The sequence below is a fragment of the Sparus aurata genome, chromosome 15 (assembly GCF_900880675.1).
Source record: "Sparus aurata chromosome 15, fSpaAur1.1, whole genome shotgun sequence".
NCBI classification, from domain to species: Eukaryota; Metazoa; Chordata; class Actinopteri; order Spariformes; family Sparidae; genus Sparus; species Sparus aurata.
The window spans coordinates 8,607,681-8,624,584 of record NC_044201.1 but is presented as its reverse complement, the minus strand read 5'-3'; the positions used below and the strand labels follow the sequence as shown (position 1 = coordinate 8,624,584).

At 44.8% G+C, this 16,904-nt stretch overlaps 1 protein-coding gene across 1 annotated transcript in view; it reads left to right on the top strand.

Annotated features, from left to right (window-relative positions):
* antxr1d (ANTXR cell adhesion molecule 1d) overlaps positions 1-16,904 on the top strand; it is a 31,463-nt gene that overhangs the window by 12,952 nt on the left and 1,607 nt on the right. The window contains exons 9-18 of the mRNA XM_030441170.1: positions 48-128; positions 258-318; positions 5,032-5,130; positions 5,538-5,607; positions 9,535-9,613; positions 9,903-9,998; positions 10,082-10,120; positions 10,918-11,016; positions 11,095-11,259; positions 11,357-11,437. Coding sequence (XP_030297030.1) covers positions 48-128; positions 258-318; positions 5,032-5,130; positions 5,538-5,607; positions 9,535-9,613; positions 9,903-9,998; positions 10,082-10,120; positions 10,918-11,016; positions 11,095-11,259; positions 11,357-11,437 — 870 coding nt within the window. The remainder of the gene's footprint in view (positions 1-47; positions 129-257; positions 319-5,031; positions 5,131-5,537; positions 5,608-9,534; positions 9,614-9,902; positions 9,999-10,081; positions 10,121-10,917; positions 11,017-11,094; positions 11,260-11,356; positions 11,438-16,904) is intronic.

The window sequence follows — 16,904 nt, the reverse complement described above, 5'->3', positions numbered from 1 at the left end:
AACGGAAATGCCATGTATTTTCTTTCTGTGGCTGTTTGTTTTTCTAGCTTGCAACTATTGCAGACACTATGGAACACGTGTTTCCTGTGTGGGGAGGCTTCCATGCCCTCAGGGGAATCATTGACTCGGTATGACACGTACATACCACGTGTACACTCACACAAACACTCACCCACACACACAGAGACACACAAAATTGAATTATGTAATTAAATTGTCTTGTGACTGTGTTTTTTCCTTCCCCTTTTGTCTCTCAGATCATCAAGAAGTCCTGCATAGAGATCCTGGCGGCAGAGCCGTCCAGCGTGTGTGCAGGAGGTAAGAGGTGTGAGGGCCGAGGCTTCCCCCTCCCTGTTAGGACACTGGGCCGTCCCGGTGTGCGATTGTGTCAGATGACAGTCATCTAAAGCCTCTGGAGTGGAACATGAGGTTGAGTAATTGCATGGACGCTCATGACCGCGGAGTGACAGAGAGCGTATTGTCATTCACGGCCGGGGGAAATTAGCATAGCCGCCTCAGCGCAGCGTGTGTGCAAAAAATAGGAGGGGGGGTGCATGGGTGTTGGTCAGAGGAATTAGCTGTGAATCTTTAAGCATGGCTGCCTCTCTGGCCTAGTTTGCCACTTCGTATATGTTAAAAATGGCCCCTCCAAGACTGTACTCCTTCCAACCTTTGCTGCTTCTGGACAGTTTCAGGCAGCAGGAGAGCCGGTAGGAACCAAGGGAGTCGACGAGGGAGAGCTTTTATGTGTAGCCAGCAGGATGGATGAGCTTTGACATGACCTTATTAGGACTCACTTAAGAGAGTGCATTTGCAGCCGCGCTACCAAGACAACCAGTGGAGATTAGCATCCATTATGGGATATGAAGGAGGGGAGAGGGTATGGAGAGAGGAGAGGAGTGAAAAATGTTGTCTTCAGAGGACAAAAATGAGGAAGGAATGATAAAGAATCACATGTTATAATTAGACTCTCTGATCTGGTGCCAGAGCCCGAGTGTGTCAGCTGACGTGTGCCCAAATATCCTCCAACAGCCTCATTTATTATTCGATTGATGAGCAGCATAATGGTCAGTGAACTAAGAAACCAAGGACCCACTTTAACCAAGACTTGATTCTGGCCTAATTAATGAAGGGCAAAAACTGTAATGTGCCGAGCACGTGCCTATTGTACACTGTGTTCCCCTTTGTTTAGACGTTTTATTTTAGACATCCAGTGCTTCCTTCCTATGTTTAAATTTTATCTGTGGAGAAATAACAGGCTCTTTTTTTCCTTTCCTGAAATCATATTGTTTTAGTATAATGTGATATAATGTTGTTGTCAAGCACTTGTCATAATTTAGCAAAGAGTTTGCTTTTGTTTTGAAGTGCAAGACTGTGGACAAGGTTTGAATATAACCATCTACCCACATCCATCCATCCTGGATCCTGCATTTATACTCAGGCACATACTGACATATTACATAGGTATTGTGACAGTCTGTCTCTGCGCCTGCATGTAGTCACATACCGTACATGCTTCACACCAACGCACACATCTTCCAGCACATGTACACACACGTCCCTCACGTTGATGTGAAGTGACCAGACCGAGCTGCCCGCAAACAGGCCATCAGACTGGACAGTGAACGTTGGGCCACACTATCCGACATGACAGCAACGATTCGCCTCACACACACATGCACGCACGCGCACACACACACACACACACACACACACACACACACACACACACACACAGTTGGGCCTTAGATCTAACATGACAGCAGAGATTGCTGCTTTCATTAACGCCTGACCCTTTCCTCCCCGTCGTCCCGTCCTCCCATGCCCCTCCCTGCCCTTCACTGTCCCGTCGCACTAACGTGATTGAAGAGCCGCCGTTCGGACAAGCCGTACCCCATTTTTTTCTCCACGCGCATAAAACACTCATGCACATACGTGCACATGTGTTATGGTCGCGCACAGACGCACATTCAGACAATCCTTGTCAAGCGTTCAGGTGTAGATGTAAACGGACATGTGGCCACAGAAAGCAGAGACAAGAGGGCGGCAGCATATGTGTTGTACATGTCAGCAGGGCACCACCAGTCCCTGCCCACCATGTGTCTGACAGCACTGACCTTTTAGCCCATCAAGCCTGTGTGTGTGTGTGTGTGTGTGTGTGTTTATGTCAGGCTGTGTGAACAAGATGTTCAGAAAACTAGGGCTGCAGGTGATTATGACCAATTATTTTCACTATTAACCAATTAACCAATTGGTAAATCCATAAAATGACAAAGAAATTAGAAAATTGCTTAGTAAGTTTCAGGGTGTGCTTCAGGGGGTGATGTCCAATTTTTGCAACTGATTTACAATTGTAGTAAAAATAAAAAAAACTTAATGTCAAAATGAAGAATAACCCACAACAGAATGTAACTACAGTTTACTCTAAACTCTAAGTTCTGTACTTGAGTAGAATATTGAGGTATTTAACTTTTTTTTGGAGCAATGGAATATTTTCCATTTGCTGCTACTTTTTTTTTTTGCTCCACTATATTTATTTGATAACTTTAGTCATATAGTTACTTTGCGGATTCAGAATACTCCACGTAGCTAGGCACATTTTTATGATGTGTAACCAACCGAATAGTGTTCCGTGTTGGACATTGAGCGAGAGCACAGAGTGTCTACAAAGAAAGTATGCGTATATATAAAAAATGATTTATTTTATCGGCAATCAGACACAAAAATCACAGATACTGAAAATCAGAAAAATACTGAATGTCAGCCCTGATAATTGGTCTGTGGTCAAATTTCATTTTCATTTACTGTCATTAATGACAAAGAAAGAAAAAAAAAAAGAAAAACCCTCACATCTAAGAGGCTGGACCCAACAAATGTTTGACTTTTTTGCTTGAAAAGTTACTTAAAAGATAAATGAATTATCAAAATGAGCAACTAATTCCTTTCCCACAGACTAATCGTTTAATTGACTAATTGTTTCAGCTCTGTTGAAAACCAACAGGATATAATAATACAATGTATTTTACAATGATTACTTTGAACAAATTTTGGTTTTGAAATACTGTAAATGACTTAGGATTTACTATATATGAATGAATGAATGAATGAATGAATAAATGAATGAATGAATGAATTAATAGGATAATTCTCTGATAGATGTCAAACTGTTACATGTTGTTATAATGTAGTTTATTGCTTCATTGCTGGAGGAAATGATGCAAAGCCAGTAGGAAAGTTCTACCATTTGAAGACAATAATTAGTTTCCAAATCAGTCACTGGAGAAATATCTGTACCATTTTCCACAATGAGTTGTGTTTGTGTGTATGTGCTCACGCGCTCTGTCACGGTAGCAGCTCGTGCTATTTGATGCTAACACTGTGTGAAAGGGGCCGGACCGCAAAAGCGGCTGTGTTACCGAGTGAGCGCTCGGAATAATTAGTGCGGTGACCTCTCATAAAGTTGCACATTGTTGAGGTTTCAAACCACATAATCTATCAATTAATGTGAAAGTTAATGCAATCCGAGTTATCTGATATGATACGGTATAGTCGTGATTTATTTCTCCGGTTGTTGCGGTCGTGTTTTACAGTGAAATGAGGGCTGGGGGAGGGAGAGGGCGTGGGGTGTGGTTAACAGCACATGATTAGGCTGTCTGTGTGTGTGTGTATGTATACACATGTGGCATCTGAGTGAAGCTGAGGAAATGACATGAGCAGTACTGACAAGTTGCAAGTCACTGAACATCTGTAAAAAAAACAAGATGTGGTCGGATGAGGTCGGCTGCGTGCAGGATGTTAGGAATTTGACTTTTATCGGAAGTTTTATATTTCCGAGGGCGGATAAGTGGGCTGTCTGCATAAAAAATTAAGGTGTAATTTGTTTAATACCTGCGTATCTAATGTATACAACTTGTGAGAGCTCAATTTCAGTTTCCGTCTGTCCTGTGCATCTCCACTTTCCCTCCTGGATCTGCTCCAGCCGCACTCTATGGCATTTTACGCAGCATCTGTAAACATGTAGAGCCGTGCAGCAGAAGACGTAAAGTGCTGTTTGTTTTTTTTCTCCTCTCAGCTCCGCCCCTGTTTGTGTATCTGTGTTTATGGCTTTTCATAGCGGCAGCGTCTGACCTTTAAGGAAACACTGTCACGTATACGCCGCGTGATGATTTTATCCAGTGATCTTCACGCTGGAGCTTTAAATGTTAAAGGTGTGGCAAATGCTAAAGGAATCCTTGGTGCACAGCCAGAAACCACACACACACACACACACACACACACACACACACACATATACACACACATGCTTGTTCAAACTCATGCATGCACACATTCATGCATGCAGATCCTGACTTGCAGACGCTTTAACATTCCTCATAAAAACACAGAAGTAGTCGCACATACTGTATGTACACCAGTCTGTTTTTGTCTTCAAACACACACACACACACACTCACACGTGCGTGCTAATGGCGCCATAGGTAAGGTCAGACCTACTTTGACAGTGCCGCGCTGTTGTCAGCCCTGCAGGCATGTTTTTAAGCAAGTGTTTCTTCCCCGCTCTCTAACATATGCTGGGTAGCAGCCACATAGACACTCCAGCATATGCTGGCAAGCTTCTGTCAGTGCGCTTTAACAGGGCCTGGGGGAGACTAAAGGTCAAAGACGTACACACACATACGCACACACCTTCTGGCTACTGCCCAGCACATATTTGTGAATAGCAGAGATTTTAGCCTTAGCCCCATTGGAGCTTATTACGGCCTTTCCACACGTCCACGCACAAGCTCACAGATATAAACAAGCAGTAATGAGGCGTGCACACATTTCTGCTGCTTAACTTGAGCACATCAGAGAGAGGGGAAGGCGGTCAGCTCTCGCCATAATGGTTCACCAGAAATCCTGTGTGACTTCAAACTAAAATAGGAGGCTAAGTTTGACCTCTTAAATGCCTCAGATTTTCTAAAAACAGCAGAAAATATGTGATCGTGTCTCTAATGGTGCCTGCGCTCTTGTCGTTTTTTTTTGTCTCAGAGAGTTTCCAGGTGGTGGTGAGAGGCAACGGGTTTCTCCATGCCAGAAACATTGACCAGGTCCTCTGCAGCTTCAAACTGAATGATACACACTCTGTGGGTGAGTCCTGCAAACGTACACAAGCGACACACTCAAAAGAGCAGGATGCGTTTTGCAGTGCTTGGCAGGATCGACATTTCTGTTAAAGCGAATGTCAGAAGCCTTAAGGCAAAAGGTTGTGTCAGCGATTTATCATGTTCACGACTTCCTGCTTGTATTTGTTCCCTTGAGAATATTTCACAAAGTCATACTTATCATCAAAACACTCAACTCTAATGGATTTATTGTTTTGCATGCTTCTTATTAAATCAGATTGCTTTAATGGATAAATCCTTACACTGTAATGCATTGTGAGATTCTGGTTTGGTTTGCGCACTGAAGAGGAATGTGGAAACCATGCTGCAGATGTTAAAATAAATGTCTAAATGTCCATGACGTAAAGTCTGATTTTGTTTTTCCCCGTGCAGACGAGAGACCAGCTGGAATAGAAGACACCTTCCTGCTCTGTCCTGCTCCTGTCGTGGAGGAGGTTGGGAGGTAAGCTGCACATCTCATTTAGCTCTCGCCGCCGTTTCACCCCCACACTGTTTCTCCGTTACCACTCCAGTTGCCAAACTCCCCACATTCAGCTGTAACACCCTGAGCCCAGATATTTGCCAGCTGCACACAAGTTTGTTGTGGACGCAGAAGACTGCCGTCCTTGAACAAATTAGGGCCAAAGTCATTGAGTGTCTGTGATCAATCAGTGTTTGTCACAGCTAACGAAGCCAGACACCAATCACAAGGGGACAACAGGAGTAGAGCCCAGGAACACGACTTAATGAGAGCCTGCTGGAGAGGACCTTCGCAACCGTGTCTGTGTATCTGCGTGTGTGTGTGACGTATCCCAATCTTTGTGTGACACTTTGGTCGAGCGAAAGTGTGAGTGGAGTCGGCGGGGCAGTGTAAAGTTTCCCTCCGAGGGCTTCCAGCTCTGCTTCCGGTGATTCAGAGCATAAGTTTCTTGTGGGGCAGACAGAGCGATGCCGTGGGCCGAGCTCGGAGATGACCGAGGCCCGGCAGCCTTCCCGTCCCCGCTGCCTGCAGCCCTGTGCATAATTATACACTCCAGCCCGCGGCCTCAGACACCTCCCAGTCATCATCTGTCTTGACGCTGTCACTCAGATTTCGAGCGGGATTTGAGCTTGTCTTGTCCGCCAGTTAGAAGTACCGCTTTGATGGAGAAGTACTGCTCAGAGACGAGGGAAAAAATACATTTTGTTTTCACGCTGTGGCAGCAGGGAGATTTAAGAGCCTGTCACACACAGTATATTTTACTCACACGTGTTATAACGGATGTGGAATTTGAATTGTAACTCACAGTCTCGGGGGGTTGACCGAAAAGACAGAATTAGAATCAATAAAACAGTTCACCTTATTCACAACCCTGCAAATATCTGTCTGCCAGTCAGGTCGTGCCGCTGCTCCTGAGAGCAGGGCAGGACAGGGGGGCATCATTACACACTGCAATGGTGCCTGAAGGAGGCGTCCCCTCCGTGTAACAGAAGCCCATTAGAGCCGAGTCGACGCTGCCTAACACCCTGAGTGCCTCTTAAGAGGAAGTCAGCTGTGAATGGCTGAAGGGCCCAGAGGAGGCCAACAGCTGGCTGATGAGTTGTGGGCTGCGATGCAATAAAGTGTGGATGGAAAAATGTAGGTAAAAAGCTGGACAGGTGTTTGTGACGTATGATTTCCTGTGTGACCTGTCGCGTACGGAATAAGTGATGTTTTGAGTAATGTCATCAAAATCCTCCTTCTCATCGGATCGCCAGAATTTTAACCATGAATACACACCGTGAATCAATTGACTGACAGGTCAATCGTAAGAAAATAAATTGCCAACTGTTTTGATAATAGTTTCACTGATTTTGAACGGGCTGGTTTCAGCTTCTTAAAGCATCATTATGTAACTTTTTTTTTACCTTAATATGACAGCTTCTGTCATTGTGAACATTGTGTACAGTGTACTTGTAATAATAGTGAATGGTGTCTTCCACAATTAATCCATGAATCATTTAGTCTATAAAATGCCAAAAAAAAAACTTTTTAAGAATGCTTATCGCAATTTCGAAGTCAACACCTTCAAATTAATTTTAATGTCCAACCACCAGTCTGTACCCCGAAGACTCTTAATATTCTAACATAAAGACTAGGGGTAGCAGAAACCCTCACACTTAAAGCAACATTATGTAGTAATTCTCATTTAGTGGGATAAGGAGCGCAGCACAGTTTCTGAGTGCAGCACCACTGTCGTAAATAACACCATTCACCGTGTTACGAGACACTGTACCATCGACATGATTTTAAAGCTGTTATTTCGAGGTAAAAAAGTTACATAACGTTGCCTTAATCAATAATAAAAATAATCCTGCTGCAGTCCTCAAAAGCACCCCCACACTTCAGATCATATTGTAATGTAGGTGAGCTGCTTCCTGGTTTTTTTTTAGGTGTTTGGGACTCCTCCTGCTCCACCCAAGTCTCATCACATGCGATGAAGTCACTGACGCTGCTGTCACACAAATCTATGTTGACTGGGAACCTTCCGGATGCAGCTCCCCCTCCTTTACACACACACACACACACACACACACACACACACAGGGCAAAGACATATATAGTGGGGCGATTGATGATTGATAGGGGCTGAGATCTCTCTGTCAGAGAGGGGCTGATAGCACCACGTCCCCTGCCTGCCTGAAAGGAGGGCTGACTGTATCATGGCGGGGGGGGGGGGGGGGGGGGGGGGGGGGGGGGGGGGGACAGAAAAGAGAGGGAAGAAGTCAAAGAAAAGATGAGTGGCACCTGCACCGCCAATTTCCTCCTCCGAAGTCAGTGTCAGCATGAGTTATGATACAGGCTACAGAGGACACGGAGGGAGGGGGGCGAAAACAGACTCAGTAGTGATGGAGGGAGTGAAGCAGGGGTCTCGGAGGGGAGGGACGGTGCTAAAGGGATGTAGGACAGGAAAGGCACTCCTTCTACCATCCCCCCGCTCTCTCTCTGTTTCCTCTCCTCTCTCCCACCCTGCAGTGACCTCCTTGTTGCCCCCTCCTCAAATCTAGACCCAGAGCTCAATGCCCCCCTTGTCTGAGCCCCCCCACCCCCCAATCCCCCAAACCATAAGAACAGCACAAGGAGCCTTTCTCCATTCTTTTCCAAGCCTATAACTACAATCCAGCTGTCTGCGTTTTCAACCCTCGGCCGCCTGTTCTGCTCTTGTTTTTCTTCATACTTCCTAAGAGCCTCATGAACAACCTGTCAGCGCCGTCCTCTCCGCTAACCCCAACCCTGTTGCTTCCATCAACACCGCCATCCCGTCATCATCCCAACCAAAAAACTACACACTGCTCCCGTCCCCGCCCCGGCCTATCTTGATGCAGCTATCAGCGCCGAATACTGGAGAATAAGAAGCCATTTAGCTGTCTGTGGTTTCCACATTAGAGGTCTGGGTCTGATCCAAAACAGAAGAGATTCCTTCTGTGGGTGGAGAACTCCCTGACCTCTTTAAAAGCTTTAGCTTTGTGTCTATGTCAGCATGTTTGCGCGCTTATAAAGCAGCAAGTACGGACAAAGCGGATGGAGGAATGTTTTTTTTCGACACCTCGGGCGAGCTTCGAACGGCAGCCTCCCGAAGCCAAACCGCGACTGTGTGCACACAAGCAGATGTGCGCTCGAGTGTGTGATGCGCGTGCATTTAATAATAATAATAATAATAATATATTTAATTTGTAAAGCACTTTACATTTAGATAAATCTCAAAGTGCTACAGGAAAAGCACCAATACAAGAAAAACATTAGTAGAAGAAAAAAAAAAGAAAAACAAAACACCTGAAAGTCAATAGCAACTTAGTGATCATAGGCTCTACTAAAAAGGAAAGTTTTAAGTCCTTTTTTAAAGCATTCAACAGTCTGTGGTGCCCTCAGGTATTCAGGGAGGCTGTTCCATAGACGAGGGGCAGCAGAACAGAATGCTCGGTCCCCTAAGGTGCGGAACTTAGTCCTGGGGGGCTGGAGACGGTGAGAGTTGGTCGAGCGGAGGGGTCGAGATGAGGTTTGTGGGGTTAGCAGTTCTTTAAGATAGGAGGGGGCGTTGCCATGGACGCACTGGTGGGTGAGGAGGGAGACCTTGTAATCAATCCTGGCGGAGATAGGAAGCCAATGAAGTGAATGGAGGATGGGTGTGATGTGTTCATACTTTCGCACTCTCATCAGGATCCTAGCAGCACTATTTTGCACATACTGAAGCCTTTGGATGCTCTTGCTGGGGGTTCCAATCAGTAGTGCATTGCAGTAATCCAGCCTGGAGGAGACAAAGGCATAGATGAGCTTTTCGGCATCAGGAAAGGAGAGTGAGGGCCGGAGTTTGGCAATATTTCTGAGGTGATGGAAGGATGATCAGATCAATCATGAGTTCATGTTTTGCAGGGTGATCTACCTGCAGGTGAGCATGAACGAGGGGATCTCCTACATCACCAGCTCTGTTCACATCACTACTACTGAATGTGTGAGTACATCCTGCGTGTATACACTCTGCATTATCACAACAACTCAACAACGGTGATATTTCCCTCTGGCATGCCGCCTTATTTGATCAAACTTTCCCTTCAACCTTCTTAATTTCTCTCGGTTCTCCAGTCTTCTTCTTCTCTCCTTCCTCTCTGAGTTCTCCTCTGTTGTGTCTGTTCATCAGAGGAGGCTGTGAGTACTTCGGCTTTTCATTTTCACCTTTTTCTCGCCTCTTGGTCTTTTTAGTTCGGTTTAATCTGAACCCAGTCGTTGTGTGTTTTGTGTAGTTCGACGGCACCATCGTGCTCGTATCGTTGCTGGTGGTGTTCCTGCTGTTGGGTCTGCTGCTCATGTGGTGGTTCTGGCCTCTCTGCTGCACTGTGGTAAGTTTGAACTTCAGACGTCAGTATTTGTGATTGTGGTTATTTATTTGATGGTATTCTGATTATTATATTTGTATCTTCAGGTGATCAAAGAACCTCCACCCCCTCCTCCTCCAGAACCAGTAAGACTTCCTCTTTTCTTCTCTGAGTTTGAACCGTTCTGAGCATTTGGACCAAAAATAAATACCAGGCTGGAACCCAAAAATAGATTTTTTTTCCCCGTGATTTTGGTGTGCATTGTGCAACGACCTTTGCTGATGACGCATCCTCACTTGCAATGGCTCCGCACGAAACTGTGGAAATCATGGGCTGGATGCTAGATAGCGCCAAGGTTCAAGGAATTTTGAATGGAACCAGTGCACTTGTAATTTGCTTGAGGATTCCCGTTTTCTGCCACTGTATACTTTCACTCCACCACATTTTGGATTGCATTTTTCACTCTATTAATTTCATTGGCAACTGCCTAAAAAAAACACTGGTTTCAATAATCAGAAAAATGCAGAATATCAAATATCACCAGGCTGATAATCAGTCAACCAATAGTGTATGGTATACATATACACAGCTAAATATATATGTATATTGCTTTTACTTAGAATATTGATACTTAAGTTCATGTATTGCCAGAAAATGATTTTTGATATGTGAAAAATGCTCCAAGGAACTTTCAATTTTGTTGATTCTGGCGGCCCCTGTGGAGAAAAAGAAACGAAGTAGACTGTTTGAGTGCCGTCCCACCAGACTACAGAACAGGCTTTGAGACCCCTCATTTCATCCTTAGCACTCACAAGTAATATGATAGAATATAATAGTATGATAGAAGTGATAACATGATGTCGTTGCTTTTACGTAAGTATGCGTTTTGGGTATTTAATGACAATCGTGTATGTTTGGGAGAATAACAGAGTCTCTCTCTAAGGAATCAGATGATGAGGACGGGATGCCCAAGAAGAGGTGGCCCACGGTGGATGCGTCCTACTATGGAGGAAGAGGAGTGGGTGGCATCAAACGCATGGAGGTACTCACGCGCACACACAATCGCACATTTTCAGTGTTTAAAAGGAAAGACATATTAATATGGGTTTTTTTTTTTTAGGTGAGATGGGGGGAGAAGGGGTCCACCGAGGAAGGTGCGAAGCTGGACAAACCCAAAAATGCTGTTGTAAAGATGCCAGAGCAGGAATTTGAACCGTGGGAGCCCAAGCCTCGGAAGCCATCCCGCCGTGCCCCGCAGCAGAGGAGGTGGTACACACCTATCAAGGTCGGTCCCACAGATAAATTAATATTTAAGGTTGTGTCTGGATTCATTTTATCTGACATGTCTTTTATCATCCATGTTTTCTCTCCGGCTCCTCCAGGGGAAGCTGGACGCTCTGTGGGCTCTGTTCAGGAGAGGATACGACCAGGTATCCCTGATGAGACCAGTTCCTGGAGATGAGGTGAGCCGGCCCCACCACTACATTTACATTTCATTTTTATCTTCACCTTTAAAACAAGAAGAGAAAATCCCGTGTTCAGTAAACAGGCTAAATGACTGATACAACGCTATAATTTGGTAATTACGTGTAATTTCTGGGATTGCTCTGTGGGTAACAGCCACTTAAAAGCTTTTTACGAGCAGCTTGGATGGTACAGACGGTTCCAGCGTGGTTTATGCGGACAATCGAGCATCTGCATTCTGTTTTTTCTTCTGTCCGTCACATCGCTTCAAGACCACGCGTGTCGGTGAGCAGCGTGCACAGCTTCGACACAGCAGCTCAGTGCTGATTTTCTGCACACACAGCGAGTCAATGAGCTACTGATACCGCCCTCTCCGTCAAAGCTGCCATTGTTCAGGAGTACTGTACCCTTCTGTGCTCGTCCTCTTATTCCCTGTGACCCCCAGAAAACGACTTCTGCGGTTTCTGTCGCCACTTTCAAGGGATCGCTAAGGCTTTTCTCTTGGCTCCTTGTTAAAATGCTGCTGCGAATTTGAACGTGCCGTACACTACACTGGTCACCTTCAAAAAAGTCATGACATCACCGTATAAGTGTGTGTTTGACAGAGCAAGAGAGAGCAGAGCAGCCCCCTGTTATCTAACCTTGCATGGCGTCCCATAACCCCACAGACGTGTTTTCATCATCATACCGGTTGTCATGGTGAAACATCTGCTCCGTTGTAAATGGTTTCATTGTCGCCCCTCGTAGCCGAGGCCGCATCGCCGTGAAATTTATTGATTTGTTCTTCTGAATGGCGTGATTCATCTTTCTCTTTTGATTCATGTTAACAGTATGGAGTCAGTGTGTGTGTGTGTGTGTGTGTGTGTGTGTGTGTGTGTGTGTGTGTGTGTGTGTGTGTGTGTGTGCGTCTGCTGGATCTGGAGTCCATAAAAGTGTTCATCGTCACTGGTCTCATCCCTTCTTTTCCGTGCTGGGACTTTTTTGGGGGGGCCTAGCGGAACAATTCATCTCTGTCATCAGGACAGAGGTTTTCTCGAGTCTTTGTCAGGCGCTCGGTTCACAGAGCCGCTCGACAATGACCCCCACAACTCCCTTCACGAGCCATTAACTGCGGAAAATAAAAGGCCAAGAAAAGGAGAGGACAGAAATCCACTTTTGTTGCCATATCGGACATGAAAAGACGACAATCATTTGACATGTTGACAAAAGCCAGGCGCAGATTTACATTCTCGACGTGAGCTCTCTCGCAGTGGTAATGTCAAACATCTCTGCAGAAGCGAGAAACCGCAGCTGAATGACAAACAGCAGACAAGGATTACAGAAAGCACAGCGATGACGATTAGGATCCGGCTCCCTGATGCAGATTGTGAACCAGCAGCTCGGGAGGAGCCCGTCCCGCTTTTCTCCCCGCATTACTCCTACCTCGCTGCCTCTGCAAACGGCCATCAGCGGGCTGCCAGTTTCTGCCACGCTCCCTGTTCGCATTTGATCTCTCCCTGCTGTGTGTGTGTGTGTGTGTCACTGTAACGTGTGTGTCAGCGCTCCCGAGTGAGCGTCACACAAACAGATGGGGAGTTGAAAGGCCACGAGCCATATTGTGACAGAAGAGATTCCCTTCTTTTGTCCCCAGAGCTGATGGCACCGATGGCCTCAGCGCGGCACAGAGCAGACCAGAGGGCGGCCACCGTCCCTCACTCATTGGCGTCACAAACGAGCACAGCGGCGCCTCCCCCTTCCTCACCCCTCTGCTATTAGGATTAGTTCACCCAAATTTGAAAACAGTGGTATCTAGCTGTGAGGACAGTTTCAGTTCAGTGATAACAATGAAAAAGTTGCTTTAGAAGACATAAAAAAACGGAGAAATAACAGACAAACAGTACAAAATTATACAAATAAACAAATTAAACAAGCCGACCCCGAATGTGCTTTAAAAATAAATCATTGAAAATTTCAAATCCATTCTTACAACTTACAGCTAACTAATGTAGACATGCTGCAGTAGGCATTATTTGCATCCTTCTGTTGGAAATCATGAGTAGTCTTGCTTCAGCCTTTCGCACTAAACTTTGGAAAGTTTGTATTGAGTGAGACAAGAATACAAATACTAAATCAAAGTAATCTTAACGGATGTAATGAAGGCGTGTGTGACAGTTTACAGACTCTCAGTGGATAATCAAGGTTTCATTTTTTAGATAACTAAGGTTTCTGAGATATCTCTCCCCTCTATCACAGTTATCTGCCAATAAACTGACATGTTTCCCAGTAACAGTTTAACTGGTACTCTGGGTTAGGGTTGGGCAATATATCAGCATTATTAGATTTTGAATATCGTTATTTTCATGACTATGGTGCAAGTGTTGTCGTTTCTTGGTTTTAAAAGCTGTATTACGGTGAACTGATGTGATTTCCTGAACTAACCACCCGACTGTTCGATTTGTTCTTTGTCATTTTATCTAAATTTTGATGAGTATTTTTCAGAAGCGTGAAATTGCGTTAATATTTTGCCAAGTACTATAAGTCCTCCATGCTGTTGCATAATTGATATCCATGTGCTGGGAAGGATCTCTTTAATTTACATTTTTAGAATATTTTAAAAATAGCAAAATCTAAAAGAATCTCATATCTAAAACTAATTAACACATTTTAATTTGTATGTGTTCTTTTAGCCTATTCATAAAAAAAACCCCAACTATGTTAAGTATACTTTTCCTTAACATTCCATGTATAAATAGCTAAAAACATATTTCTAAAAATGCATTCTGCCTAGTGTACTCTTTTTATTTTATCCGACCCTGGGTATTTGGTCAAAAATATCAGGATATTTGATTTGCTATAAAAGAGAGAGAGAGAGATAGAGAAGAGAGGAGAGAGAGAGAGAGAGAGACAGACCACACAAGAAGAGAGAGAGAGAGGAGAAGATAGAGAGACAGAGAGAGAGATAGAGAAAGAGAGATAGAGAGAGAGAAGAGAGAAGTATATAGAGAGAGATATATATATTAGAGTCTATATATAGATAAATAAAGATAATATATATAGAGATTTATATATATCTATATATATATATTACATATATATATATACAAATATATACATATATACATATATATATACATATATATATATACATATATATATACATGTATATATATATACATATATATATATATATATATATATATATATATATCTTTCATAGCCAACAAAATTTCAATATTATTTAAGGCCGTATTGTCACAATAACCAGAAATCCAGTAGCTGCTGTTGCTGTCTACATGCCTAGATATCGCCAGATGTAATAAATGGCTTTTGTGTGATTTGGGTAAACTGACCCTTTAATGGCCCAGTCCCCCTGTTCATGATCCATTATCTTGACATTCCAAGTGTTTCCCTGTGTCGGAGCAGCATATGTAGTCCATGAAATGTGTTAAGTACACATGGAGCCTTTTCCTTTTCAAGTGGATCGCTGTAATGTCATGCGAGGTGACAGGCAGAGCTGTCAGGTCGGATGTGTGTCTCCGCTCTCTCTTCTTTCTCCCGTTTTTTTTACTATAATGGTGACAAATGTGTGTGTGTGTGTGTGTGTTTGTGTGTGCGCGCACGCGCGTGAGTTCCCTGTAACGGCCACAAAGTATCTGACTGTTGGGTGTCTGTTTGCGAGGGGAGGGCAAAGTCTTGGGGCTCAGGAAGAAGAAACCGAGGCGAGGCCGAGGACGGGTGTGAAGAGGGACGCTGGAGGTGTTTTGGGGTTTTGTTTTTTTCCTAAAAAGGAGTCGAGGGGTTTGAAGTAAACAATCGCCGAGAGAGGAGGCAGGCGGTGACAGACATCACAGCCGAAGGGGCGCACAGGGAGGCTGACCAGCACATGTGACACACTGCTGACCTCTCACCAGCTCATCTATGTGCATCATCAACTTAAAATCCCAAAACATCCTCTTTTCACCACCAATCCCATGTTCCCCTGTGCTCTCTCGCTGCCAGCCCCCTATCCCTTCTCTCCCTCTGTTATTCATGGGTGCCGAGGTTTCATTCAGGCCATATGTTCTGGCGGAGGCAAGCTTACAGTCACGCACACACACACACACAAACACACTCATATTCATGAGCTTGTGTTCTCATTGTGTCCATATGCTGTCTCTGGTGTTGTGCTGCTGCTCTGCTGCTCACAAACTGGCCCTTTCACCACAGCCCCAGCGACAAGACTGAAGCAGTCATCCCCCCACCCCACCCAATCGGGCTCCCCCACCAATCAATTACAGACCCTCTCACACACACACATGCACACAATGGCACCCCTGAGTCACAAAGCTACTGCCGCTGGGGTCCTCTTATTGGCCCCTGTGTGACTTTAGGGCCTCTGTGTTTAATAAGGTGTTATAATCAGACCACCAAGGGTCTGTGACACAGAGACCTTCTCTCCACCCCTCACACACTGACGGAGCAAGACAGGTGTGTGTGTGTGTGTGTGTGTGGGTCTGCAAAAGGACGCAGAGAACAGAGAGGGAAAGCCATCAATGAGAACAATAAGAGAAGCGTTCCATTCTCCCGGACTTGTAAATTATGTTAAACGCCAAGAGGCCTCAGTTAACTATTGTGGGGATATTGAAATCCTCCCTTTACATTCCAACAAGTCGAGCACATGAGAGACATAAACCACTTTCTGTTCTGCATCAAAAGAGGCCGAGTCATAGCAGAGAGGCTCCCTCAGAAGAGGAGGGGGAGTGGGGAAAAGCTGCAGACTGTAGAAAGTGTGTGTGTGTGTGTGTGTGTGTGTGTGTGTGTGTGTGATAATTTTGTCGGTGCCCGTCTTCGCCTGCATCACAGCTATTGTAGTGCAGGTGTGGACAGCAGACAGAAGCAGCTCTGTGTGCCCTCCGGGAGCCTCGAACACACACGCCTCTGTCAGCAGAGCCGGGCAGAGACTCACACAAACCACGCTGGCTGGCAGATCTTAGGAGGTCATTGATTGTGCACTAAGACGCACTGCATTTTAATCTGTATTCCGTCTTGAAATGATGATGCAACGTTTCGGTTTAAAGGGACAGTTCACACCAAAATAAAATGAAAAAACAGACTTTTCCTCTTACGTTGAATGATATTTATCCATCTAGATTGTTTTGGTGTGAGCTGCAGAATAATGGAGATGTAGCCTGCCTTCTCTCAAATATGATGGAACTAGATGGCGGGCGGCTCGTGGTGATCACACCATAAATGTTTTAAACTCAATGGCAAACTCGCTCTCCAGAAATAATTTGTTATCGTGCAGGAAACAAAGTTTAATGGTGACCTCCTAGTTTGAGCTGCAACGTTACTCAGCCAGCCGTCTCGTTCATGGGTAGACACACGCTTGATCAGGTCTGTGCACTAATATGTATTTGTGATTTTGGGATGAACTGTCCTTTTAAAGGTGCAATATGTTACAAGCAGTCAAATTCATTGTCAAGAAAAATGGGAGGCAGCGTATCACCA